The sequence below is a fragment of the Numenius arquata genome, chromosome 9, assembly GCF_964106895.1.
Source record: "Numenius arquata chromosome 9, bNumArq3.hap1.1, whole genome shotgun sequence".
Lineage (NCBI taxonomy): Eukaryota > Metazoa > Chordata > Aves > Charadriiformes > Scolopacidae > Numenius > Numenius arquata.
Genome location: NC_133584.1, coordinates 4,194,646 through 4,222,370, shown reverse-complemented (window position 1 = coordinate 4,222,370; position 27,725 = coordinate 4,194,646). Strand labels below are relative to the sequence as shown.

At 38.4% G+C, this 27,725-nt stretch overlaps 1 protein-coding gene across 3 annotated transcripts; it reads left to right on the top strand.

Moving 5' to 3' along the window:
* ECT2 (epithelial cell transforming 2) lies at positions 1–26,950 on the top strand. Of its 3 annotated transcripts, XM_074153014.1 has the most exons (24): positions 1–130; positions 1,163–1,242; positions 1,326–1,418; positions 2,351–2,533; positions 2,643–2,732; positions 3,747–3,854; positions 5,019–5,092; positions 5,221–5,351; positions 6,337–6,452; positions 6,666–6,728; positions 7,113–7,335; positions 9,087–9,223; positions 9,902–10,021; positions 11,343–11,411; positions 12,363–12,473; positions 13,590–13,686; positions 14,379–14,460; positions 15,379–15,457; positions 15,640–15,759; positions 17,059–17,197; positions 18,746–18,900; positions 21,876–21,983; positions 22,733–22,879; positions 25,686–26,950. In XM_074153014.1, the coding sequence occupies exons 1-24, from the start codon at positions 1–3 to the stop codon at positions 25,773–25,775; spliced, it is 2,745 nt and encodes a 914-aa protein (XP_074009115.1). In that variant the 3' UTR covers positions 25,776–26,950. The 3 variants fall into 3 exon arrangements, with proteins under 3 accessions (XP_074009115.1, XP_074009116.1, XP_074009117.1); XM_074153015.1 differs by lacking the exon at positions 1,326–1,418; XM_074153016.1 differs by lacking the exon at positions 1,326–1,418 and having other exon boundaries at positions 7,113–7,254; positions 25,686–25,775.
* Positions 26,951–27,725: the final 775 nt, after the last annotated feature.

Genomic DNA, 27,725 nt, shown 5'->3' with positions numbered 1-27,725 from the left:
ATGGCTGACAACAGTATGCTGGTGTCTGAAACCGGGAGGAGCCTCTTGGCTGATTCTTCTGTTCTTGATTCAAAAATTATAGGAACCTCCAAAGACAATGTACTTCCTGGATCTGCTTTGGATGTTGAAGGTAACAGGAGAAGCTTATTTTAAGACCACTATGTTTTTGTAATGACTAATTACTTTGTAGGTATTTAGTAGTTTTGAAAAACCAAAAGTGCTTTGCTGAACTAAAGAATTTTATGTGGGCTAGCCAAAAGTGTGTTGATTTGGTATTCTTTCACCAACAAAGGGATTGTCTTAACTTTTAATTTGCGTTGTTATAAAAAATTTGGGGTTACAGCCATGAAATCAAACAGTTTTTCTGGCTGATGTGTAGAAAGCTGTTAGTTCCATTTGATGCCTCTTCTGTGGAATAAATCATTCCAGGTGATATTTTAACACCAGTGTTTGGAAACTACTACCGCTGCTCTGATGTATAGGATTACAGGTAGTCCTTAGATAAATAGTTTTGAGCTTGAAGTTAATTCAAGAACAAATATTGAAATGAAAAAAACAACAAAAAAGGTATTTTTGCTTTCCTGTAATGTAGTAGCCAAAATCGAGTGGCAGTCTTTTGGTGCAAATGACATGGAGCCAACAACTGTCCCTTCCTCCTAGTATTTTGAAAGCTTATTAATACATGGAGAAAAAGAAAAAGATATCTAACTTCAGTTCCAATATTCCTTGGTGAAACTGAGCAGCTACTAGGGAGCAATGAACCTTGTCAGCCAGGAACAGAGAAGCTAGAAAAGATATCAGCTGTCTGTTTTCCTGCAAGTTTTGGTATCTAATTCTGCTAGAAGCATTAAGTCAATATTTCGTTGGTTTTCTTTCTTACCCTCTGACTCTTCTTGCATGTTCTTGCTTTGACTATAACGTAACTGGTCATGAATTGCAGGATTTTGTTTCACCATGTATTAGAAAGTTTAGGCTTTATGGTCAATTAGGTATGCCTTAATTAAAGGACAGCCTTCTTGAGGCAACTTCAGACTTCTTTCAAGACACATTGTTAATCAGGAACGATGTGGTCTGCCTATATTCTTCTATATGTTATTGCTTGTTTTAGACCAAACATGGATTTTTCTATTAAAATATGAATATTATCCTTGTTTCTCTATAGAGGAAATGCCTCAAATAGAAACACGAGTGGTTTTGGTTCAGGAAGCAGGGAAACGTGAGGAGCTTCTGAAAGCCTTGGAGGTATGTCACTGGAATGAGATGGAATGCTTGTAGACTTTGAGTAACCAGTTTGGTTTTGTACTAAAAGTTCTCCTCTTCCACAGACCATTAAGATAATGGAAGTACCAGTTATAAAGATAAAAGAAACTAGTCCTGGTAAATCAGAAGAAAAACTAATAAAAAGTGTTATTCTTATGGTATGTCATGCAATTAGGCACATGTGATTGCATGCAGCATGTTGTACTTCACTGGGACTGAAATGTGCACGCCCTTTAATTTAGGTTAATTGGGCATAATGGTCACAATATATACTAATGTTTCTGATGGTGTCACTCAGAACTTGTCAAAATGGGCACTCTTTCTACAAACATTTTCTCAAATACAGAAATAATATCTGCAACTCTTAATTAGTGCTGTTTTCTAACAAGGGGATAGAAACATCAATGGAGACATTCGACTGCATGCTTATATTCAGTCAACACATAAGTTTTTGCTATGAACTGACTTCATAATTGGTTAATTCACTTATTTCAATTGAAAGCTGCTTTTAAACTTAAGTGTAAGAAGTGGTTTTCCACTTCTTGACATGAAAAACCTAGGAAATAAAATTTGGAACTAGTGATTGAAATTGGAACAGCCCAAACTTTTAGACCCCTTAAAAATATCAGCAATGAACTTAATTGTCTAAATTCTTTAGACCTTATGCAGCACGGAGTTTGCTGTTGGAAGCTGGATGCTACTTTTTAGAAGCATCCAGAAGTACCTTAAGCTGTTCTGGCAGTCTGAAATTTCATTTGTCTTTTGTTTTTAGTTGGTTATTTTTTCCTATCTGATATTTCCAGTGTTATATTATCAGTGTGAACTGATATGTAAACTAGTAATTAGAATTCTTATTCTTCAGAAGCAGGAATTGTTTTAAGGTATTTTTTTAATAGGTGCAGTTCATAGCTATTCTTATGCTAGAGAATAGTATCTCATTCAGCTTTCACCAATCCTTCTAAGAGTCTCTCTGTTGAAATCTGAATCATACGCTTTTCTAATGGTCTAAAATAAGAATCAGTTGAATTTTGATACTGGTGTAACCATGTTGCCTGAATAACGTTTTCCCCCTTCATCCCCATAAATCAAGGAAATTAAAGTGCCCTACATAAAGACAGAGACGATAGAAGAGCTTGGAGATTCTGATTCCCCAGAATTTGAGACTGTCTTCGTTGTGTCAGACTTCGAAGATTCTATCTTTAACAACCTCTGCAAAGCAGATTGCCGTGTTGTCGGACCTCCAGTAGTACTGCACTGTGCACAAAAAGGAGAGGTATGTGCATTTTAATACTAGGACCAGTAGTACTGTTATGTTGTATGTAATGTTAAAACTTTAATGGAAATAGTATGTTTTTGACTAATAAGTTTGTTCTCACTTTCAGCCTTTACCTTTCTCCTGTCGTCCACTGTACTGTGCAAGTATGTTGAACTTGGTACTCTGCTTCACAGGATTCAGAAAGAAAGATGAATTAGTAAGACTTTTTTTCCTTTGGATGGGTAAAGCTATGTTAAGTTTCTTTTCAAAATACTTTTCTGTTCTATCACCTGTGGGGTTTAACCATAACTCGAGCTTGTACGGGGGGAATGAATTGCTTTGTGGTGTTCTTCTGTTTTGCTGCATGTCCAGAGGCAGTGGTATTTGAGGATGGGGAAAAAACGGTTTCCTTGTGCAAGTCCTGTGATGCCATTTTTGGTCGCTTTTATGTGAATGACATTAAACAGCTCTAATTCAGTAGGGTTTAAAGATTTGTAGACTTAGGCTTCAGGTAAGATGATGTTTACCTAATAGTGTCCTCTTATTTGTATGTAATGTGGTAAAGTGAAGCTTTGTAGTCCTGTTCAGAGCATTTGCAGCAGAGTTATCTTGCTGCCATGCTATCCTGCTATCAGGACTTCAGTCTTGACATACCTAGATATGAAGTAGTTTGATACTCTAGCACTTTTCCATTTCAGTGATGCGGCTGGCACCTAATTTCCCTATTGGATACTTGGGAATTGACAATATGGCCCCACATCTTCAGGGAGGGGACAAACCCCAAAACAAACGCTTTTGCCCAGCGTTAGGGATAGTTACATTTGATCCGCTAGATTCAAACTAAGCGAATTACAATTTTAATTAAATGGACTAAACCAATGAGGATAACATGCTTCAAATCTATTCTGCATGAAAAGGTGAAGGCATTATGTATGGTGATCACAGGGGTTCTGGTGGCTTGGGTAGTCTTCCTCAAGCTACACAACAGGGATGTATTAAATGTTTAAAAAAAAAAAGTTAATAGCTCTTGTGATAAGCTGAACAGCTGATAGCTGTTACCTTTTCTCCTGTAGATGTGAACAAGTTGTTTTAAGAACAAATTGGACCATTTCTATTCTAGACTAATGTAACCTCTGTTAGCTTGCTTTGTGTACTATTTTTGTACCATTCTCACTCTGCACTGTACACTTCAAAAGATATACTGAAAACTTCTGTCGTCTCTATTTTTCAGGTTAAGCTAGTGACCTTGGTTCATCATATGGGTGGAATTATTCGAAGGGACTTTAGCTCCAAAGTTACACACCTGGTGGCTAACTCAACACATGGAGACAAATTCAGAGTATGTAAACTTGAGTTGGTACTTCATGGAAACTTTCAGAAATTGGTTCTTGTAGACTAAATCTATAAATTATACTTCAGCTCATAAGTTGCTCTTCTTTTTCCTGTACTAACAACAATGACTTGTAATGGCGAGTTCATCTCCGTCTGGTGTTGAGCTTTGACATGCTTTTGCCTCTGTTAGAGATCTAAATAATATAAATTGCTGGAATGCAGAGGCTTTGAAATAGACAAGTATAGTAAATAATAAGAAACAAAATGTTTAAGTTCTTACCTACTGATGTTATCAGTACTTAAGACATTGATAAACACTAGTTGATATATCCACATGCCTGCTTTGTTTGTCTGTCCAAACAATAAACTTCAAGGTAACTTGCAAAAAACTTCAGTACTCAATTTGTGTGCGTTGTCTTTTAGAAATTATTTTTAACTTGTTATGTATAACTACTCAAGTCTTTTATGTGTAAATGTGTGGTATGTTTTGGTTTTTTTTTCTGGCAACATGAAAAGGGAATCCTTCAGGACATGTATGTCCAGCTGAAAAGTAAATACAAGCTTATAGATTTTTGTACCATGGAATATGACACAGCAATACTTATGTCCCTTGAGACTCCCTTGTTTAAATTTAGTAGGCTGTTGCTTTTTTCCTTATCTGTCTTTCTAATGTTCCAGTTAGTTGGAAAGTAGGTCTTCCCTTCCCTTTAAACACTTCTTTCTGCCAACTCAAAGGAAAAATGTAGGAAAAATTTAGACTATCTTTCAAGCAGTCATGGAAATTATCTTTGGAATAGTTTCCTTCTCTTTAGTAAAAGCAAGCTGGGATGTTTGTCTTGATACAAAGTATCAACAGCAGAAAAAAGATCCTGTATTCCACTGAAATAGATTTGGTTTTGTCTTTTTTGTGAGTGATAAAGGGTATCAGACTAACAAACGGGTGCGCTTCTGAGTAAGTGTCAAAATAGCTATTGATCTGATCTCCTAGTGGCTGAAAAATTAATACATCGTGGATCTTGGGAGTTACAGCTGGGCATGATTCTTGAAGGAATATCTTCACTTTTTGCAGTATCTGTCTTGAAAAGTAAAAGCAAGGTTATGAATTTTTCTTGGAATGGGAAAGACTTAAACGGAAATACTTTGTACAACCGATGCTTTTCCTGTTTTGCAGATTGCTGTAAGTCTTGGCACTCCCATCGTGAAAGCTGAGTGGATTTATAAGGCTTGGGAGAAAAGGGATGAAATGTAGGTGTCTGTTCTCCTTCAGCCTTTACCTTGCACCCTGTTCACCTGTAGCATTGTGAGCTACTGTTTAAATAATGATGTAGCACTGATTTAGTAACCTTTTTGTTTATCTTTTCTTCTTTTCCCAGTGACTTCTGTGCAGCTGATGATGACTTCAGAAATCAATTCAAGGTTCCTCCCTTCCAGGATTGCATGTTAAGTTTCCTTGGATTCTCTGATGATGAGAAAGCTAACATGGAAGAAATGACAGAAATGCAAGGTTATTGTTTATTGTTGACCGGTAGAAAGAATGGGGTTTATGGCTGATAAATACTTCACTGAAGCTGAAATGCTGATCTGTGAATCCTGAAGCATTAATAAAGGCTCTTCAACTCGAAGAGCTAAAAATTGATTTTTAGATGTCGGTGTATGCCAAAGTTCTGGTAGCTGGTGAAGACTTCAAGCTTCCTAGGCTGATAGAAACTAGACTATTTAAAAATAATTAATTGTAGGGTGCTTGAAGATAACCGGGGAAACTTGGTACGTGATACGTATAGTCTGCTTCAGTTCTCATAATCAGTTTTGTGGTATGCATCTTTACATAATTCACAGGAAGCATCTACAATGTTTCTAACTTTTTTTATGAATCATCACCAGTATGACACTTAATTGGAAGCGTGCCATTTTTTGGTGGTATAGTACAAAATTAATAATAACATTGACAGTAACGTTGTAGCAGATAACACACAAGTCTCCAGCCTTTTATTGCCAGAGTTGCATGTAACAGAACTATGGAAGTGGGACTGGAGCACGCTTGTAACAGGCTTCTTCAAAAGAGATGCAGGTTGGCTGGGTTTGCTGGCCCCGGGGACCTGTTTACCTAAAGCTACTTACAAGATTGTGACATGCCCAGGTTGTAGCTTGTGAATGTCTTCAGGCTGAGTGTTCCTGGCTTGCTCTTCCAAGAAACAAGAAAAGCTTTCCAAAACAGTATTGCATTTATTGTCAGACAGATTTAAATGCCCTCTGAACTCTATATACTCCTGGTTTTTCAACGTGTACATGCTACTGCGTGCTACATGCTGTTTCCTAAAAGCTCTTTGCTGCTGATAATATCAGGGTGTTATGTAAACCCAATAACTAATTGGCTCACTCAAGAGTTCATTTCTCGTTAATGACAGGTTCCACAGAACTATCAAGTATGCTATTAATTTCTAACAACAATATTCTTCAGCCTTGCTAATTTGCCTTTTTTTTTAATCTAGGAGGACATTATTTACCAGTTGGTGATGAAAGGTGTACGCACTTAGTGGTTGAAGAAAGTACAGTAAAAGATCTCCCATTTGAACCCTTAAAAAAGCTTTATGTTGTAAAGCAAGAGGTTAGTGCTGACAAATTCGTGAAAGACTATTGCTGTGTAATATTCTGTATGAGAAACAAATTTTTATTTATTCTTTTTCTCAGAATAAGCCACATGCTCGCATTTAGTATGCGAACTGCCTTACTAATATACATATATTAGATTTGGAGTATTTTTAGCTTCGGATGAAGCCCCCTAACGTGTTTTTAATGTGTGTTTTCTTTTTCCTTTTAGTGGTTCTGGGGAAGCATTCAAATGGATGCCAGAGCTGGAGAGTCCATGTATTTATTTGAGAAGGTATGTCCAACTCTCACATAATACACAGCATGTATTTGGTGGTAAAATTAGCATGCACAATGGTATGCATGGGGCCAGAGATCAATGTTTTAAAGCAGCATTGAAGTTCCAGATAATCCCTTATAGATTTCATTCATAGAATACTAATTTGGAGAAAACTTTCTCTGCTGTTTCCCAAAGGTTGAACTTATTTTTACTTGAACAAGAAACTAGTGTGGTTTATTTTTTTTAATTTAAAAAAAAAAAGGGCTTTGCCTGTTTTTCCCTTGGCTTCCCTAATAAGAGTTGCGTAGTATGCCGATCTCCACAATTAACTTACTTTTGCAGTGAGTTGATGTGGACACAGCAGGTAAAACCACTAAAGTAAATTTTCTTTTACTACAGTCAGAGAGTCCTGGCCTCAAGAAGTCTGTATCGCTGCTTTCTCTGAGTACTCCAAACAGCAATCGCAAAAGACGTCGGTTGAAAGAGACACTGGCACAGCTGACCCGAGAAACGGACATGTCGCCGTTCCCCCCTCGGAAACGCCCGTCAGCTGAACATTCGCTTTCTATTGGGTCCTTGCTGGATATTTCTAACACTCCAGAGTCGAATGCTACCAACGGAGGTAGAGCTAAAAACCTTCCTTCAGACACACTTGCAATGTTTGAGAGCTCTGTGCATACTAACGATAGTGGTAGGGAAGTCTTACAGGTCTTGTTACAGGTTTCTTAACTAATTCCAGGCTTTATCCTTTTTAAAGTGTGCAGAAAAAACTTCTTCACAGTGAGGGTGACAGAGCCCTGGAACAGGCTGCCCAGGGAGGGTGTGGAGTCCCCTTCTTTGGAGATTTTCAAGACCTGCCTGGATGCAGTCCTGGGTAACATGCTCTGACATGCTCTGGGCAATCCTGCTTCGGCAGAGGAGCTGGACTAGATGATCTTTATGGTCCCTTCCAACTCTAAAAATTCAGTGAAATTCAGTGAAAGCAGAATTGAAGAGCTCAGACATAGACAGAGGCCAGGCTGCCTCTTGTTATCACAGTGAGCATGTTCCTACCTGAAGGAAAACAAGGAAAAGAGATGGAGTTCATAAATATAAAGTACAGTTCAGTGTTACTCCAAAATGCTTCAAATACTCTGCTGAAAATCTACACAAATAAGCAACACAGTTAACAGTAAATAATCTAAAAACCTCTTTAGTAGGTTACTTGGAGAAAGGAGGACAAAGATTCTTTGCTAGAGGAATTAATGGGAAAATCCCTGCAAAGCCCACTCCTCTTAAGCCTTCGAAAAGTTCTGTTGAGGTAACACTATTTGTGGCAGCAAACTGACATGTCAAATGTCCCAAGAATATAAATCACCATCTGGTTTTGATCGGTTAATGGGCAAAGAGCTTTTAATGTCTCTGTCCATGGCTCTTATGGAAGAGAGGGAACTGCAAAATTGTGGATTGATCAAAAGTTAATACCTGAGAGTTTAAAAAATAAAAAGTCCTTGTTTCATCATATAGAGAAGGTATTTGGAGTCAGTACTGTGTTAAAAATGTTCCTGTATGTATGTAAGATCACTAAGTAATCTTAGTGAGGCACAACCTGTAAGGGATAATTCGGAAGGAATACAGGACAGATCAGCTTACTCCCAAAGACCAGCTTTCTTAGAGCATGCTAATGCTCTTATAACCCCTGGTTTGGAAGTTTCTTCTAATACATCAGATAATTTCAGAAAAAGTGCTATTTTGAACGTTGGCATCAGAGTGAGGGAGCACTGATCTCTGCTGTCCAATACATGCACGAGTACTTAAAACTAATGGACTGCTCCAGGTCTACGTTGGCTTTAGCTTTAAGAGCAATGAACCTTCTTGTCTTTTTTTTTTTCTCCTCCTTCTCTTCCCTGCCTCCCCCAATAGGATGAAATACAAGTGTTGCATATAAGGATGGATTTTAATATATGGTTTTGAGCAACATACCTAATGCAAGGATGGCAGGCAGCTGAGAGATGATTGTTTATGTGGCAAAGAGAAAGTAAAGAGTAATTTTGTACATAGTGTATGTATAACTAATGTTCAGCACCTAATCCTCAGTTTCTACTAAACATAATAGGGTTAAGTCATTGACCTGCCCATAAATGGCTTATTAGTTTCAGACTAATTTTGGGGAATAACATATTACTGTTATTGTTCTATAATTAGGCTGTAATAAAAAAGCCATTTTCTAGAAAGAGCTCTATAGAAAAACCTACCTAATACCCTTAAAAAAAATAAATAATAAAGCTATCTTCCCTTGAAAATTGTGAAGGTGTTTTTCTGCTTTGGTGAGCTTTTTTAGGGACTCTATTGTAATAGAGCTCTTATTTTCTTTTGGGAATATCTCTTCATCAGAAACACCAAAATCCTGTGCGAGGCCTTCCAAAAACTCAACTCCTCTTCCGGTAAAGCAGTCTGCAAGATGGCAGGTGGCAAAGGAGTTGTATCAGACAGAAAGCAACTATGTTGACATACTGACAACAATTATTCAGGTAAGCTGGTTCTAAAGCAAGTACAGGTCAATTGTAATAAGACATCTAGTGTTTACATCAATAATTGCTTTCAACCTGTGATCTGCAGGCTTTTGAGGGCTTGGGTGCATCAAAGGTTCTTAAAAAGGTGGCAATGTAAACAGTCTCATGTCATTTTACTGGCATGTAGAAATATTCAGTAATAATAAAAGCTGGAAAATACAATTTCGAATCTGGGATCTGCAGTGGGATTGCAGTTTGTATGGAAATTCTAAGCTTCAGGAAAACATGATCTTCATGACTCAGATTTTTAAGATGTTAGTGAATAGAGAGAGATGGCAGGGGAATTTTTTTATTTAATTATTCCAAGAAGAGCAGAGTAGCAAACAGCTTACAGGAAGAGCTTAATTTCTAGAAATTTTATTTCCGTGGTATCTGATTATCTACTTAATGAGCTATGGCGTGTGTGAGTAGAAAAGTAGGTGAAAGGGGGTTATGTGGTATGAACATATCGAACTGTTTGTATCTGAAAACCACTCCTCCATAATCCACTTCTGCTAAATGGGAACAGAATGTTTCAAGATTGTGGCTGCGGGAAAGTATGATCTGGAAGGAAAAACTGTTGCTTTTATTTATGACTATTTCTGACATAATATTTGAAGAATGAAAGGGCATTAACTTTTTTGTTTAATTTGCCAGTTATTTCAAGTTCCGTTGGAGAAGGAAGGACAACTTGGAGGACCGATTCTTGCACAGGAAGAAATTAAGACTATATTTGGCAGCATTCCGGATATTCTTGATGTGCACACTAAAATCAAGGCAAGCTGCGACTTCTCCCCTGCAGGGGAGGCTTTGATACAGACTTTGAGTCCTTTTCTGCATGTTTTAAGTTGTATCTGCTGGACGGGTGTAGATTCATCCTGGTTCTGTTACATACTGTTCAATCTGTGGAATTATGTGCAAATACAAAGTACTAGTTAAGATTTAACACTGATTTATAAATATCTGAAGTATTGTTATTGTGCATGTAACTTATATTGCCATTTGTGAGCTGACTTCTCCTCTTCCTGTTTTAGTACCTCTTCTTGTAGGAGGTTTTCTGTAACTGATACAAAACCGGTCAAAAGGGCCAGTGGTATCAAATGGTCATCTCACAAGTGCTTATAACATCCATGTTTCTATTAAAGCATTAAGCAAGGAGTCTTGGAAGGATAGGTAAAGCTACGGAATTAAAACAAACAGAAAAACCCAACAAAAAAACTCCTGCACTTGTACTTGTCTGTGTTTCACAGTAGGCTTTTAAAATAGAGGGACTTGCGGACTGCCTGTAACTCAGTGGTTTGGTGGTTTTGTTGTGTTTTAGGGCTTGTTTTTTTAACTGTTGGGATCCAATCTAGCTAATAACAATAGGTATTGATATGTGCCCACTGAGATGAAAGTAGAGCAGGTGTGTTCGTGTGTAGACAAAGTTGCTTAGATGCAGTGTTGTGTTTTCCTTCATCTTTGGTGTAATAGAGATAATAGAAATGGCAGCAACAAATTAGTATTAATGGTGAGTCCTTTCCACTTGAGGTGAATCCTGAACCTTCAGCTGTGTCCTCCTGTCCCTGTTATCAGCTGCAATGAATAAGCTTGATCCTTGTCAAGCTGATACAGGCTTAACAGCTCGGTCTCACTTTCCTTGACACCCTGGTGCAGCAAGCGAGGGAAATCTATGCCAGTTCTATTTCAATCCTGTATAATGGACTTAAAAGTCCTATATTAGTTGTGTGCTCTTAATTAGAGTTGGTTGAACTGTCTTCTGTTCTTCTGTGTGTGTACTTCTTTCGTGATCATTTGGGATATGTTCTGTGGTGTGTTGGACACAGCGCTATTACCTTGTTGCAGAGTTGGGTAGTGCTGATACTCTGCATTGATTCAAAACCTATATATTCCATAAGCCAGAGGTCTCTTCCTTTCAGCTCTCAGTAGCATGAAGAGGCTTAAAGTGAAATTGCACAGCTTTTAGGATTGCCTGTTTTATCAGCATGGAAACATTCACTTAATTATATGTGTTTGGCAGAGCACTGATCCCATCTTACAGCTTATGCAGTTCACTCTTATCTTGTTTTCTTCCCCCCCATCTCTGTGTGTGTTCTAGGAAGATCTGGAAGATCTTATGATGAATTGGACTGAAAGCAAAAGCATTGGTGATATCATTCTTAAATATGTAAGTTTCTGTTTCTTTTTTTATGCATTTGAGCTGTTATCTTGCCTTACAAGGCAAGGAGCAAACACAAGCAAAGCACTACTGAGCGAGAGGAACACTAGCTTGTATCATAGTATTTTCTGTCTAAAGTTTTCAGTTGAGTTGGATAATATACGTGGTATAGGTAATCCACGTCAAGTTTGTGTCTGTCCACTTATATGAGGGAGTAAAGCTCGGGTATGGTTTGAGAACTGTAATTTGCAAGACTGCAGACATGCTTTTTACTCTGACATTAAAAGGGGCTCTTCTTCTAACCTTAGTTATCTGCTGCTTCTGATCAATAGTAAATAACTGGGAAAATAACTTTTCACGGAAACTTCTAGTGTTCTTGCTTCAAAACTTGAAACGTATAAGTGAATAAGGACTCCTTGTTTTCCCAAATACGGAATGTGCAGAACGGGAAAGCTACCTCTGGGACTGCAGTGCATTTTGACATAAGTAGTCTGCTAGTAATTTTGTGCTTTAGCTGACCTGATCGTTTTGAGGCAAATAGTGCTTGGCGTTCAGAAGCTTTCAGTCTAAGGTGTTGCTTCTAGTGGTTTAATGCCTTTTAATAGCAATTTCAGTAACTGGAGAAAATACCTGCCTGAGATTTCCAGAATTCTCCCCCAAGTTGTGTTTCTTGGTGGGAATCTGCCTTCCACTCGAACTTCTCAGCAGCTTTTAAGCTTGTCACATGTGTACTTGATGTTTCTGAGAGCGGTCTGCATTTAATCAGCAGCACTGAATCTTGGGCATCTGGCATGCAAAAATGTCAACTTGTTCTGTGAACACACATGGGTTTACAACACATTTCTTATTATTCTTTATTGAAATGTGCCTTTGAGCAGCTTTGTATGGCTCAGGGCATATGAACATATGTACAATGCTGCATAATATATAAAGCAGAGCTGTAACAGTTGTTTCTTTCAGTCAAAAGACTTGTTGAAAACATACCCTCCATTTGTGAATTTCTTCGAAATGAGCAAGGAAACTATTACTAGGTGTGAAAAACAGAAGCCAAGGTTTCACGCCTTCCTAAAGGTAAGTGTCTGCAGAACTAAATCTTTTGAGTACAGTATGGAGAGCATTACTAAGTAAACATCTTAATAGTGTAGATAAAAATGTGGAATTTTGGAAGCTTGGAGGAATGTGAACATCTTTTGGTGAGACAGAAACAGGAAATACTTGAACTTCAGTCCCTCAAGCTCCTCGTAAGACTCTTTCATAAGAGGTCCAAGTTCCTCCTCTGGTATACAGCTTTCAGGGTAGAATCATAAAATTCTCTAGGTTGAAAGGGACCTTTAAGGTCATAGAGTCCAACCATCAACCTAACAATGCCAAAAGCACCACTAAACCATGTCCCTCAGCACGATGTCTGATTATATGTGTTTGTTGCTGGAAAAAGTGCATTCCGATTTACAGAAAAGACAAGATATGTATTTGGGAGAAAGTAAAAATAACTAGAGCTGCTGCTTTTTATTGGTCCCCCTCCCTGTGTTTAAAAGACTCCTATTTGTGAAATAGCTTTTAACTTGTTTTCGGCAGCTGTGAAGTTCCAGGGAGGTAGAATCTCTCAATGTTCTTGTGACTAATGAATAGGAGTGTAATGGTGGAGACCTAACAGGAAGGTGATCTTCAAAGAAAGAGTTATCTGAAGATGAGTCTTAAGACTCTTGAGCTTTCAGATAAAGGTATATAGTTGACTGATAGTGCAGTGTAGCTTTAACTCTATATCCAACAAGTGTCTATCAAATAGTGGAGTAATCAAACTGACAGACTTCAGCTCATGTTTTCTGAGGTACCAGGAATTATATCCAAGTACTAATATCTAAAGATGGGGAAGTGAATAAGAGAACAGGCCATCCCCGATCCTGCTCTGCATTAGCATCTGAAACAAGGACTAAGGGGTTGATAATATGGACTGTTTAAACATTCTGAGAACACAAATCACATGATAAATACTGCACAGATTTGAATAAATGTTTGTTTTAACATGATCTGTTAATGACTGAGTATCTGTGGTAAAAGAGTCTCAACCTTACACTGCAATGATAGTTTCAAGGAAGACAATTTTTCTCCTAGTTTGTGATTTTTTTTTGGGGTGTATGTATGTGGAAAAAAAAAGTAAGAATTACTTTCTTGCTCCCTTTTTCCCAGATAAACCAAGCTAAACCTGAATGTGGCCGCCAAAGCCTTGCTGAACTCCTTATCCGTCCTGTTCAAAGGCTGCCTAGTGTTGCTCTGCTACTAAATGGTAATCTAGTGATGTATTTTGTTTTTTTTATTAGTTTCTGTGAAGGTGTTAAAACCTCCTTTTGTCATAATTAGCAACAGCTTTTCTCACGAAACACGCCTGATTCTGGGAGTTAATCATGCTTAATGGCAGTCAGCAAGACCAATTACTGGAAAAAGCATACTTTCGGCTAAATTTCAGTTGTTCATATATTTGTCTGCAGGATACAGATAGAGGAAAAGTTTGCTCTGACAACAGTTTGTCTCTTCAGATACAAATATAATCGAGATTCAAATGCAGCCAGCATAAACTAGAGAGCAATTCATATTCACAAGGTTTACAGCTTCATGTGTTCCTGGTATCAATCACTTGCTGTAATAATGATTACATTAATAAAAATAATATGCCACCGCTCTTTGCTTGTTAGAAAAAGACTTCAATGCTTGTCTCTGCACTTCAACAAAACCAGCATGTGGTCTTGTTGATTTTTTTTGGAACAGTTTGAGGATTTGGTTTTTGTATTGGAAGTGGGTTTTTCCCTAATGGGATGCATGGACAATTGCTACTCAGCCTAATCAAGGCTATTTGGACTCTAGGATGGCTGTAATTTCTTTAGTCACCTTATTTGACTTACAGTTTAAACTTGAATTTTTCGTATTTCTTTTTAGGCACTTGTAATATATGAGTGTGTTTTTTTTTTTTTTAAAATGTAGATATTAAGAAGCATACAGCAGAAGAGAACCCAGATAAAATAACTCTAGAGAGAGCCATTGAATCATTAAAGGAAGTGATGACGTAAGCGATGTTCATTCTATGGAATGTACATTTAGATCTCTCTGTTAGTTCTAAACTGCTCTTAGTGTGTTGTTGCTGTACATCTAGTCTCTACGTATACGTAATTGTATGTGTTCTCCCTTTTGTCACTGTTGTCACTGTCATTCTGTCCCAGAGCTCTTGAAGGACTCTGATGTTGTTACCTAGCTCTTCTGCCTGAATGTCTGCTGATTTCCTGCCTCAGCACGAAGCTGAACTTCCCGAGTTCTTATTTCTATCTATTCCCTCCAGAATGGAAGGGATGTGTTTTGTCTTTAAATCTTACTTCTCTGCATCTATCAACTGAAAGGACAGGCTATCGGTGGAAGATTAGTTTCTTTTCTGGTCCTGTATTAGCTATTCTTGGCACCGTTCCATGAGTTAATTAGCTTAAAGCTGAAGCTGTTTAGATTGTAAGTCTCACCTCTTCTGAAGTGTAGCGTATGTCTCCAGCAATGAGACCTCCTGTATTAATTGGGTAAATGTTTGTCTGATTTTTGACAACTACTTTTAAATTGTAATTATTCTTGCATTTGCTTTTTGGTGAGCTGCAGCCCTGATTTAGGGGGATAAAATGCAGGCTGTAAAGAACTGCATTGGGTTGGTCTCTGGATGAAAAGCCTGTGGGGCAGGGGAGTGGAATTATATATTAACTGAATGGTGTGTCAGCCACTGATAACAAGAACGTTGTTCTAGGTCTGAAGCTTCCTGTATGCTTAGCATAAGGTATCTGGATACTTCAGTGAGCAAGTGTGGTTGATTTTTGTATTTTCCAGTGCTGCTGTGTAAACTGAATGTTACTGCTGTGTAAACTCTGAATGTGCATTTTAGTGTCTTAAATATGGTGCTTTTATTTACTGTTGCTTGACACTGAAGATAAATATCATATGCTTCCCTCAGACATATTAATGAAGACAAAAGGAAAACAGAGGCACAAAGGCAGTTCTTTGACGTTGTCTATGAAGTTGATGGATGTCCAGTAAGTAATTTCTCTGAAGCTGCAGACCTGTAAAATGACTCTGCACTAGTTTGCTCCTTTTGGCAAAGTAAGTGAGGTTAAAACACAATGGTGCTGTTTAAAAAGATTTCCAGTGTTAAGTGCAAGCAGTAATCCAGCCCTTGAACTAAATGCTTAATGAGCTTTTTGCTTCTATCATTTAGGCCAATCTCTTGTCCTCTCACCGAAGCTTAGTGCAGCGTCTGGAAACTGTAGCGCTTGGCGATGACCTCTGTGACAGAGGAGAACAGGTCACGCTCTTTCTGTTCAATGATTGCCTAGAGGTAAGATGACTATAAGTGCGTCTCATGAACCGAATTATAAAAAGACTTAATGCTACTTATGAATATAAACAAGTAAAACTTAAAAACTTGAAGCAGAATTCTAAGTCACAGGAAGCTGATAGCTCCACACAAAATAGTTGGTTTTTCATTAGCTATTGTATAAGCCAACAGAAGTAACTAGTCAATTCTGGATGGTTAAGAGGTGTTAATGTACCTTTTCATGTCTTGCAGCCAGATAAAAATTTAAAAGCAGCTTAATATGTTAAGAAATAAATGCTTATCTGAATAGCACTTTGAGTAGTACCAATGGATGAAAAAGTGCTTCGGTTAGCAGGATGTTTGTCGTCTTAATGTTTAGTCATATTTAATGTGAGTAAATAGTGAGCCTCTGAGGTAGGTCTGTCTGTGCTTAGGCTACAAAAAATAAAAAAAAAAAAATCATGTAGTAAACACCTTAGACTTAACAGTATGTTAGGAAGAACTGGGAGGGAAAAGTAATCTAACTGGGTTTTGGAGACTTATGTGGAGAAACTGAGGTTGTAAAGGACACTTAGAAAGTACTTGCTAGTGCCTGCAGCAAAGAACACTGTCTTCACAGAAGACTAACTCTAAAATAATCCAAAATTAGTGCTGTCTTAAGCATCCCTTAGAGACAAAAGCCTGTTATTGTGACTAGTGGCGAACTTTTCCTGGGAGTCAAGTTGACTCGGCTTCAATCGCTTTGTGTAAAGGAAAGAAAGGAAAAAGAAAACACTTAATAAAGCTTCTTGGCTTATCTCTTGTACAAGGTACAAGCAACTGAAGATACCTCCTTAGAAAACATGGTAGATACCTTTGGTCGTGTAAAGTAAAAACTGACTGACCAGCCTCCACTGCAAAACCCGCTTGATGGCTGCATCCACAAGCAACAGCAAGTGATATTTCTAGGACATAACATGCCACAACCTAAGCTGGTTTATGCATATAGATGTTTTTTCTGTTTAAATCAAGATTACATTGTGGTAGGTTTCCAAGGGCTTGTTGTGCAAGGTATAATTGAGGTCTTGATTTACTTTCTTTTTAATCTTTAATTTTTGAGGTAAGTGTATTGATGCTAACTAACAAGTATTGCTGAGTCACTTGAATTGTAGACAGTGAATAGGTAGGTGAGTTCCTTGAAGATTTACATGGTGGAGTAAAATACTCTATTTTTCTGTAGCAAGGCTTTCTGTGCCTTCCTGTATACTAGAAGGCAAAAGAGAAACAAAACGATGGTAATAGACCTTCTAACTTTAATCTTTGTCTTCTACTTAACTGCAGATTGCAAGGAAACGGCATAAAGTCATTGGTGCTTTCAAGAGTCCTCATGGCCACACGAGGCCTCCTGCATCTCTCAAGCATGTTGTTCTCATGCCTCTTTCCCAGATCAAGAAAGTCTTAGACATCAGGGAGACAGAAGGTCTGTATGTTTTGAAGTGTGGTGATAGCTAATGAAAACAGTGGTTCAGAGCATAAAGGATGAAGGTCTACCTGTTGTGGGATAGAAGGCTAAGGTGTATTTGTTGTATGGTATGTTGGGTATGTGATTTTTAGTATAAGCTTCTGTTTGAAGCTCTGTATGAGCTTGAGAATTCCTTGAATTGACACCTTCTGGCTTCTCGAGGATCACTGCAGGATGCTGAATTTAGTAGAATTAGATGGCATTAGCATAAGCCAACCAGATGGCAGTGTGACTTGGAGGAGCACACTTAACAGCTCTGGATTTACAAAATGAAACCAAAAACCCAAACTTCAGTCCAGAGCATTAGACTGCCTAGATAGAAGTGCTGTTGCTGTGAAACCAGATCTTCATTTAACTGGTGATAGTGATGCTCAGGAGGAACTGTGCTTAGCATCTTAGATACAGATGATTTAAATTCTCTGGCTGCTTTGCCATACTGAGACTGCAGGGGTTTCACCGAAGTAATGCATTGCTACAGCAACAGAACTCATGCTACAACAGTGTTCCAGTCTTGATAGTGACTTCTTTAGGAGTCTAGTCAGACTAGTGTCTAGATCTATACCCTAGAAAATTAGATTGGATATTTCACTGTAGGTGGTGGTGCACACATCGTACTTGTTCCGCTTTATATTCTCTGAAGCACCTGAACACAGAAGCCCAATGAGAAATAGAAATGGCAAGAGGATAGATAGTAAAGGTGATGCCTACCTGCATTTGTAAAAGGTACTTTAGGGTTTCTTTTTAAGAAGTCTCTTTAAATTACTGTGTATCACTTAAGTTTACTTTGGGACTTGGGCAAAGGGAGCCATTTGTAAGCATACCTTCTAATATTTGCTAGGAACTTTAGCACACAAATCTTAGAAGTCAGCTACTCTCTCCTTTATGCGCTCTTATAGAGCTGCTTTTCTGATTGGCGATGGGTTTTTCCTTTCTCTCAACTGTACTTAGCAAGCTTCAGCTGTCTGCCTTAAAGGAGTATCAGCAATGGATTAATTTTCTGCTATGAAATAAGCAATGTTTGTCAAGTTTTAAACAGTAAAACCATTGTAACTTGACTATTTTAACGTGTCATATTTAGTACTGATATCTTCGTTGTTTTTTCCTGCTTTAGAAAATAGGGTAAATGTTGTTTTCCTTGTTCTCTGTGGATAAAGAAATGATCTGTCTGACACTTCATGAGTTAGAGAATGAGATGTCAGTCTTTACTGCATATAGCAGTAAATATCAAAGTCTGCAGACTATGGGATGCAGATTATTTGGTGAATAAACAATTGTTGCATGAACAGCTGATTGCAGCCCCTTGATGAAGGATGCAGACAGAACTTGGTGCTCTTGCAAGTGATACAACAGCTGTTGTATAAACAAAGATAAAATCCTTGAACCAAATCATATTCTTTGAACTCTAGCTCCTGGCAGATGGAGGGTTAACTCTTTTGAAGGTTCCCCATGAATTACATGAAAAATGATTATTTGTCTTAACCCTTTACCTCTTTTTATAAACTGCAGATTGCCGTAAAGCTTTTGCCTTAGTTGTGCGGCCGCCTACAGAACTCAACAATAAGCTCCTCAGCTTCCAGATGACAACTGAAGAACCTCCTAAAGAAGACTGGTTGAAGATGTTGTGTCGGCACGTGGCTAACACTATTTGTAAAGCAGATGCAGTAAGTGCTCTGGAACCATGTTGCTGATTGGAAATATTTCTTCCTTTTTTTTTTTTTGCTTGAAGAACATGAAGCTAAAGAACTTGTTAATAGTGGACATGCTTGAGGTGAAGTAGAGCAGAAAATATTTGTGCTAGCACGTCTGCGAGTGGTTAAAAGGTGGAAAAGGAAACAGCCTGGAAGTTAGCTTCTACAGAAGCTAATAAGTACTTAAAAAATCAAGAATCACGCCCTTCCCCCACCACAAATTAATTATAAATAATTTAAACTCTGCACTGCAGATCTTCAGTAGGGCAGGTCTAAACAGAATTGACTTCAGCTTGCTTCTTTCATGGATTTATTTCAATATACAGTCCTGGCATTATGAATCATATGTTCTGATTTAACTCTTAGGTGGAATTCTTTGTTCTACACGTTTATCTGCTTGGGCACCGTAGTGTAAGAGACAAAGCATCTTCCTCCTATAGCCGCAAACCTACAGCCTGAAAACAAGGAAATAAAGGAGGTACTGGCCTCCTCACACTTCTAGAAGTTCAGTGTGTGGGCTTTCCACAGCCAGAAAACTACTAATTTGAAGAGTAGATCCTCTCCAATTAGGGCAAGAGGCTAATGTTTTATTTACATAAGGGCTAAGCAAATGTGTTAATTATGTAAGAGCGTATGCATATCAGTCATCCAAATATGCTGAAAATATGTACAGTACATATAGTTCAAACAACTTGGGTTTAAGCTAGAAATGTCTTATGTTCTGCATTGTACTCTTACTGTACAATGTTTGGTTGTCTGTAATTTTTAGAGATATGCTTAGAATCATAGAATAGTTGGAGTTGCTTGTTTCAGGAGAGGTAGTTAAGTAATCAAAATAGCATCTTAGTTTTGTTTTGTTTGGCTTGTCATGTAGGGACTTATGAATAAGAAACTTGGCTTTGTGCTTTTCATTCCTTTTTAGGTACTGAGTAGGAAAAGTACTGATTCAGAAATGTTAATTTATTTTAATCTGTCTGTCGCTTATCTTCAGTCTCTTGATAGTGTTATGTATAACACAAAGGGATGGAAAAATGTTGGGTTTTTTAATAGAAATTAAGTCTTTGTGTAATAAATGTATCACTCCCTCTTGCCCCAGGACATTCAGAATCATATCATTATAGTTTGGGTTGGAAGGGACCATTAAAGGCCATCCAGTCCAATCTCCCTGCAATGAGCAGGGACATCTTCCGCCAGACCAGGTTGCTCAGAGCCCCATCCAAGCTAGCCTTGAAGGTTTCCAAGGATTGGGCACCTCTCTGGGCAACCTGGGCCAGGGTTTCACCACACTCCTTGTTAAAAAAAAAAAAAAAATCTTCCTTATATCTAGTCTAAATCTTCCCACTTTTAGTTTAAAGCCAATACCCCTTGGCCTGTCACTACATTTGCTGTAGAATCCCTCCCCATCTTTCTTGTAGTCCCCCTGTTAAGTACTGAAAGGCTGCAATAAGGTCTCCCGGGAGCCTTCTCTTCTCCAGGCTGAACAACCCCAACTCTCTCAGCCTGTCCTCACAGCAGAGGGGCTCCAGCCCTCGAATCATCTTTGTGTCCTCCTCTGGTCTCACTCCAACAGGTCCATGTGCTTCTTACGCTGGGAGCCCCAGAGCTGGATGCAGTAGTCCAGGTGGGGTCTCACCAGAGTATAGGGACAGAATCGCTTCCCTTGCCCTGCTGGCCACGCTGCTTTTGATGCAGCCCAGGATATGGTTGGCTTTCTGGGCTGTGAGTGCACAGTGTCAGCTCATGTCCAGCTTCTCATCAACTCATACCCCCAAGTCCTTCTCAGCAGGGCTGCTCTCAATTCCTTCATCCCCCAGCCTGTATTGATACTGAGGGTAGCCCTGACCCAGGTGCAGGACCTCGCACTTGGCCTTGTTGAATTTTGAACTTCACATGGCTCTGCTTCCTGAGCTTGTCCAGGTCCCTCTGGATGTCATCCTGTCCCTCAGGCATGTCAACTGTGCCACTCAGCTTTGTATCATCATAGAAGGCCACTAGGTTGGTCAGGCAGGACTTGACCTTGGTGGAGCCATGCTGCCTGTCTTGAACAACCTCCCATAGTGTTGACGAATTGTAATGTACTGTGTCAAATCCCATTAGTTATATTTTCTGTAACTACTACTTTGTACCAACTACATAATACTTTTTTCTTGCTGATTTAAATGTCAAATTGAGCTTCAATTCAAGCACACTTCCCCTTTTCCATGGTTTTTAACAACTCTGTGGTATCATGTGAGAATGAGATGGCTTTGACTTTGCCACATGGTGGCAGTAAAGGCTTTAATTACTAGTCTGTTAGACACTGGGCATAGCCATACAGCTTGCTGTCTAGGGTCCTTACTTATTTTTTTTCTCAAAACTTTTTTTTTAGGTAAACTACCTCTTCTCCAAATCAAAACTCAAAATAGCAACAACAAAAAACCCACCCCAGCAACTTCCCACTCCCATGTGTGCCTGTCTGCATCCCTCCATGTTTTATAAGCTGGTCAGAGATTACTTTGCACATGCTAGAGTTGAAGAATGAGGCATGAAAAAAAAACAAACTCAAAACTTGTGGCTCTGTTGAAGCATCTGTTGGGCTCAAGCCGAGAGGTTTAGTCGTACTGATAGAGCTGGAGCTGATTTCACTTGAGAAGAGTGTTAGATGTGTCAGTGAAACAAAGGGGTATTATGTTTTGAAACTCCCTAGATATACTTCAGAAGTATTGCCTTTATTTTGTTGAAACTGCATCAAACCAGATGTAAAACTACTGATGAAGTGGTTTAACAAACTGATTGCACCAGCAGTTAATTTCATGAAACATACAAAAGCAAATAGCTGCTTAACTGTATATTAAGAGTTAAATATGAATATGGCAATTACAACCTCTAAATCTCACCTAATAAACTAGAGAATGATATTTTGACAAATGGTGATGTCTGTTGACCATTAAGACTATTTTTGTCTACAGGAAAATCTCATTTATACTGCTGATCCTGATTCAGTTGAAGTAAATACTAAAGATATGGACAGTACTTTAAGCAGAGCATCCAGGGCAATAAAGAAAACATCAAAAAAGGTAAGATACTACAAAGATAGTGCTTTGCAGTAAAACCTGCTTTAGTCAGGGAATTGTGCTGGTATTCCTGTTAACAGTAGTGACAGGGAAAACTTAATCTGAACTAAAACTCTTAAGTATAAGCTCCTTAAAGAAAGAAGTGTTTGAGGTTTTGACTGAGTAGTTTTGGAGTAGCTGTGTATAGTCTTAATCTGAAGTATTATGGTCATAAGTATTATAAGGTTGTTTTTGAGTCTGTTATGGAACTCATTTGTAGTCTAATATTTTAAGTCTTTTAAATATATTACAAAAAACCCCACAGCCCTCAGCTGTAACTGTTTTTAGCGTAATGAATGGAGTTTTAAAGCTGCACACAATTATCTAAATTCAAGTACCTTCAAAAATAGGAAGGGTGTAGAGTCTGCATGCCCTGGTAGTAAAATAGATGGAATCAGCAAGGAAGCAAGCGCTGAATGCTGATGTGTGCCTGGGTATGGTTTCCTATGTGTATGGCTTATCTGCTCCCCCTCCCATGTTGTCTTCATTCTTGGACAGAGTGAGAAGAGCAGGGGTAATGGGGAGCCTTAAAAGTCAGATCGTTTTGTGGGGATGTGTGTGTGTTTGGCTAGTTTTGATGCAGTCACTTTCACATTTGACACATGTCCTACAGATATTCAACATTTGAGTGGTAGCTTATATTGTAGTAGTTACTACAGCCTGATTTTTTTTTTTGTTGTTGTCAGTGTATAACTGCTTGTCAAACATTACAGGTTACAAGAGCGTTTTCTTTCTCAAAAACACCAAAGAGAGCTCTTCGAAGGGCTTTAATGTCGCATAGTGCAACAGAAGGAATAAGTCCCAGCTCAGCTAATGAGAGTTATATAGGCAGCCGACTGACTAGTACGTCATCGTTAGCGGTAAGTGATTGGGCTGTGCAGGCCGAATAAGTAACTTTAAGATCACAGTTATTTTAATGTCTGGTGCTGATCTTACTTTTTACAATTTCAAGATCCACAGTGGAAAAGTTTATTTTTAACTACATGCATAGATGTGTTATTTTCTGAGCAAGAGCTGTTTAATGAGAAGGTTTGCTTGCTGAAAATGCAGAAAAATCTGCTGTATGTATTAGAAACTGGGAGTTGCCTTGTATGGTTAGGGTGTGTGTGGGGGAAAAACCCACTCCCTTTTGGCAGTGATGGAGTATGTATCCTCTTCTGAGAGTGAGAAACTTCCAACACAGTCATATGTTGGTTCATGCTTTTGATTTTGGACAGTATATAAAAATGTGATGTACAACCCTGAAAAGTGTGGTGAAAGCATCAGTGAGAGTAGTAAGAGGATGGATGTGAAACAAACTGGAAAGGAAGGATAGAGATATACAGGGGCTGCAGCCTGAGAGCTTTAAAAAAGGCAAGAGAATTATCTCCTTATAAATGTTTAAGAAAACTTGGTAAAATAATATATCTTCTGCTATGCCTGGCTACCTATTGCAGCTTTCTTCTGCTATATTAGGTCAAACGCCTATTGCAGTCTAGTAAAGCAGACTAGATTTGGAGGAATTTGTTCATCATCTTTGCTTTTATTCTAGTGTTTGAATAAATCTGTATGCTAGAGTAAAGACCTATTTTAAAGTCTGTAGTTTGTAGGACAGAAGGCCAAGAGCAGGATTTCCTGTGTCTTTCTACTACTGCCTGGTATGTCAGTACTTTTAATATAGAGACAATCCGGTATGTTTGAGGGTCCATTAAATTGTACGACATAAAGATATTGCCCTACTCTCCCACATGAGATAGGAAAGAGAGAGAGGTTTGGAATCCAGCCCCTCAAGCTGGGATACTAGTGAAGTTCCAGAGTTGGAAACTAAAGCTGCAGGAAACCTCTCTTGAGTCCATCGAGAGAGTCAAAGCTGTTACCCAGACATGTTGTTTTACTTCAGTAAAATCCTGGCCTGTGCTATGTGGGGATTTTTTTGATGTAGAAAAACTATAGAGTGAAAATATCAGTAAAGCTTGGATGCTTGGCTATTTTCTTGTTTGGACTAACTCTTGAACCCCTTCCTAATTGTAGATTGCTCGTTCATCCTCTACATGCAGCCTAAATGGATCTGTGAAAAACGTTAATGTGCATCGCTCCAATTCTGTTGATTGGAGCTCTCAAAATTCCAGGCCTCGACCTGTGCTGTGTCCTGGCCCTCCAAATGCTGTAGAAGAAAAAACCTCTTCCAACTTGGAAAGCTTAAATGGTCATGCCTTGGACAGATCATGTCCTCTGCCTATTGATATTACTACTTGTGGAGATGCTAGAGATAACGATAACCAGTGTTGCGCTGAAAAGTTCTGTACAGCAAATCCTCACGGTTAATGCCCATCTTACAGGAAGTGAGCAAAAAAAAATCTTTATTCCTCTAAACTAAGACAGCACGGTACAAAACCCCTATATACTGTACTGTATAAAAACCTATAATCCACGAAGTGTTTTAAATGGTGTTGGGGTTTTCTTTGACTTGTTCTAATGCATGGAGTTGGAGTCAACACTCACATGTGGTCTAGTCCTATTTCTGGTTCTGGGTGCAAAGTTAATTCTTTCACACATCCTTTGAACTTTAATTTTTCTCAGTTTTTGTTCTTAATTCATTTCTATACAATTGAATTACTCCTTGTTTCAGTTCAGTTGTCCAAGTGGCAGTGTAGCTTGCTGCCCGGAGTTGTGAGGACTTTAACTTGGTCACAGGGAAGTCCTGAGCAACTAATTTTGCCTGTGATTTTAAGTGTTTGTTCCCCTATCTGTAAATAGGGGAAAAAAAAATCCTGTATAAAATACCTTAGAATCTAATAAGAGCTGCTATATGAAGAGCAGTTTAGGATTTAATTCTCAAATATTGCCTATGACTGCAAATAGAACATGTGCCATAAACAGGCATTAGATTTTGTAGTGAAGTGCTCTATCCTTACCTGCTCAAAATACTCCTATTTAAAAGACTCTTGAAGCAGGTGCAGCTGCCTAACTACCATGACCTGTTTATATGCTGAAAAGCTTGGCTCTGCTATAAAGAGCAACAGAAGATTGCTTGTGACAGTGTCTTGAGGTCTAATGTAAAGAGAATATAAAATCTCAGTTGATCCAATGAGGTTAACTTTTAGTGCTACATATTGATGCGCTGGTTTCACTGTAATTTTAAGTCCCAGAAGCAGCCTGTGCTCCTGACACTGAAAGAGCTTTTTGCCTGGTTTGTGCCCATCCAGGCTCAGCCAAAGCAAGCTTTGACAAATCACTGTGGTGCCTATTGCATTCTGTAGCCAAAAAGCATCTAATACAGGACTCAAAGCCCAAATAAGAATATAGAAAGTTGTAGAATTTGAGGGGACCTCTAGTTCTCTAAGAGGTTGTCATATCTTGCCTTCAATTTGGAGGGAGATAATTATTGCAAAGAGTGTGATACAAGATGTACTCTAATACTTAGTTAACAGCTACTCTTCAAAAACATGTTCTTGGCTGGGAACAAGGAAAATCTTTCTTCTGCATTTTTAAAAATATGTGCATTCTAGTTGTTTGTTGCTGCTCAAAATCTAGAAGTGCTAAACAATTAATTTCAAAAGCTGCCAATCTTAAATATCTTCTGTACTGTTACAGTCCTTATCCTATATATCAAGGCTGAGAAATGACTATGCGCTATTTCCATTGGTTAGTAAATGATCAATAACTTTTTTTTTTCTTCCCCAACAGGGTGTTCCTTCTCCTTCCTTGGTCAGCCTTCCCTCAATCTTTGAAAGGAGGAGTCATACATTAAGTCGATCAACAACCCACTTGATATGAAGCAGGATTAAAATACAATGCTGTATTGTAGTGACTGACAAGCAGCTGGCTCTTCAAATGACCTGTTACTGACATTAATGGTACCTTAGTCATTAGCACTTAGCAATGATTAGCTAAATGTTAGACAACACTAAGTTAATCACAAGGGGTTTTTTAGTTGTATTGAAGCAGATCAGCTAATCAGTGGAATAAGTAACTTGGTCTTCGTTTGAGACACAGTATTCCCTCGCACAAATTTGTTTTGCTCACCAACATAATGGAAGTGTTTTCTTCCGGGGAAATTGTCTCCTTGAGGCAATAAACTAGTCTGTCAGATTTTTGAAGTGAAGATGATGTTCACAGAACTTGCCGCTAGTTTGGATGACTCCCGTGCTTGCCTATACTTCATCAACTGGCAGAATGCTCTAATGTCTGAATTGTTGATTTCTTGCATGGAGATGGATTATGAAGTACCTGACCTGACAAGTATGACAGTTAACCTGTTGTACAGCTGCTTGTTCCAGATATTTTATAAATGTAGTTGTTTATATAAAAAAAAGCATTGAGTTTGTATTATCATGGTCTTTTGCAGCCTCACTGTAACACGGTGGTACGTTACGTGGGTTTATGTGAGCAGAAAGGTTAAAGGCTATGACCAGGTTTGACCACCAAAAATAATCAGTTGAATTCTTGAAATTTCTTTGAAGTGGAAGTCTGAGGAAAATAATTACATTACCTTTTAGTAGGGCTATTAAACTCTCCCAAACCCCACACCTTCCACAGACTTGGTTGACGAGTTGTTACTTAATGTGTGGGATTATTGGTGTGACATAGTAACTAGAAGGCCCGATTTTGGTGTGTCAAGTTTCAGGTGTAATACTCCTAAGGCTTTTCCCTGGCTTTCTCACGTGTTTGTGTCTTCCTTCAAAACTGTACATTCACTTCTTTCATCTTCTCTGAACAGTTAATATGATGCAATCCTATCTCAGGAACTATCTAAATATGTATATTTATGCATTTAATTAACGGTTTAACCGTCTGTCTGTATTAGCAGGAATCCTCATCTTCTGGTTTCTTTTTAACCACCAGTATCTTGTCTTATGTCCATATGTAATTAGTGATGCTTCTGAATGTGTTGGACTTGACTGTTTTTTATATCTCTTTTTGCCAATCCAAACAATGTAAATAAACTGTTTAAAATAACTCTGCTTATGGCTTTGCTAAACAAGCTTTTCTGAGAGTCCACTTTGTCTTTTTGTATAAAAAGCATTGTGTCGGGCTCCAGCCTGCAACTGTCCTCTGATTAGCTGTATAGCTATTTCTAATAAGGTACACAGCTTGGTAGGCCTGAAGCTATCAGAACTAAAACTTTTTTTCCTTAATATATTTGCCATTCTCCCCTCTTTCCCTGGATATATGTATCCATGGCATTTTTTCTACTTACTCGTTCAAAATAAACATCTGAGCTAAACATGCACTGACACGTAATAAAGTGACTCTAGGAGATAAATTATTCAATAAATACTATGCTAAAAAATTGACAACAGTTCTTTGGGGTTTTTTTATTATTTTTAGAAGGGCATCTTCAACCTGGTAAACTCCATGCGAACTTATTGTTGGGGTTCTCTTGGGTCTGTTTTACCTCAAACCAGGACACTTAGGCTGATGTCATCGTATCATTATTCCTCTGGTCACCTTATTTGTGTTTAGCTTCTATTTCAAGTTCACTTGCAGTCAAAACCAATTGAATCTCTATGTATTGCCTAATCTTTTAGTTACCAGAACTGCACAGCTCTGTTGTTGCTAAATGGAGGGAAAAGGATTGTTCAGAGTGCTGAGTCCTCCTGCTCTTCATTTGTTATATATAACTTTCTAATGGAGGAACTAGTTCGGTTCAGCCTTGTTAAGTCTTGAAGGAGGAGAAGAACGAGGAAGACTCTACCTGCCTCCAGGGCGACTCTACCCTCTCCT

Excerpts from the sequence above, each read along its gene's own strand:
- ECT2 (XM_074153014.1), top strand. The coding sequence starts at position 1 with ATGGCTGACAACAGTATGCTGGTGTCTGAAACCGGGAGGAGCCTCTTG. Across the intron at positions 2,733-3,746 it reads TCAGAAAGAAAGATGAATTA|GTTAAGCTAGTGACCTTGGT; the intron begins GTAAGACTTTTT and ends TCTATTTTTCAG. Across the intron at positions 5,093-5,220 it reads TGGGAGAAAAGGGATGAAAT|TGACTTCTGTGCAGCTGATG; the intron begins GTAGGTGTCTGT and ends TTCTTTTCCCAG.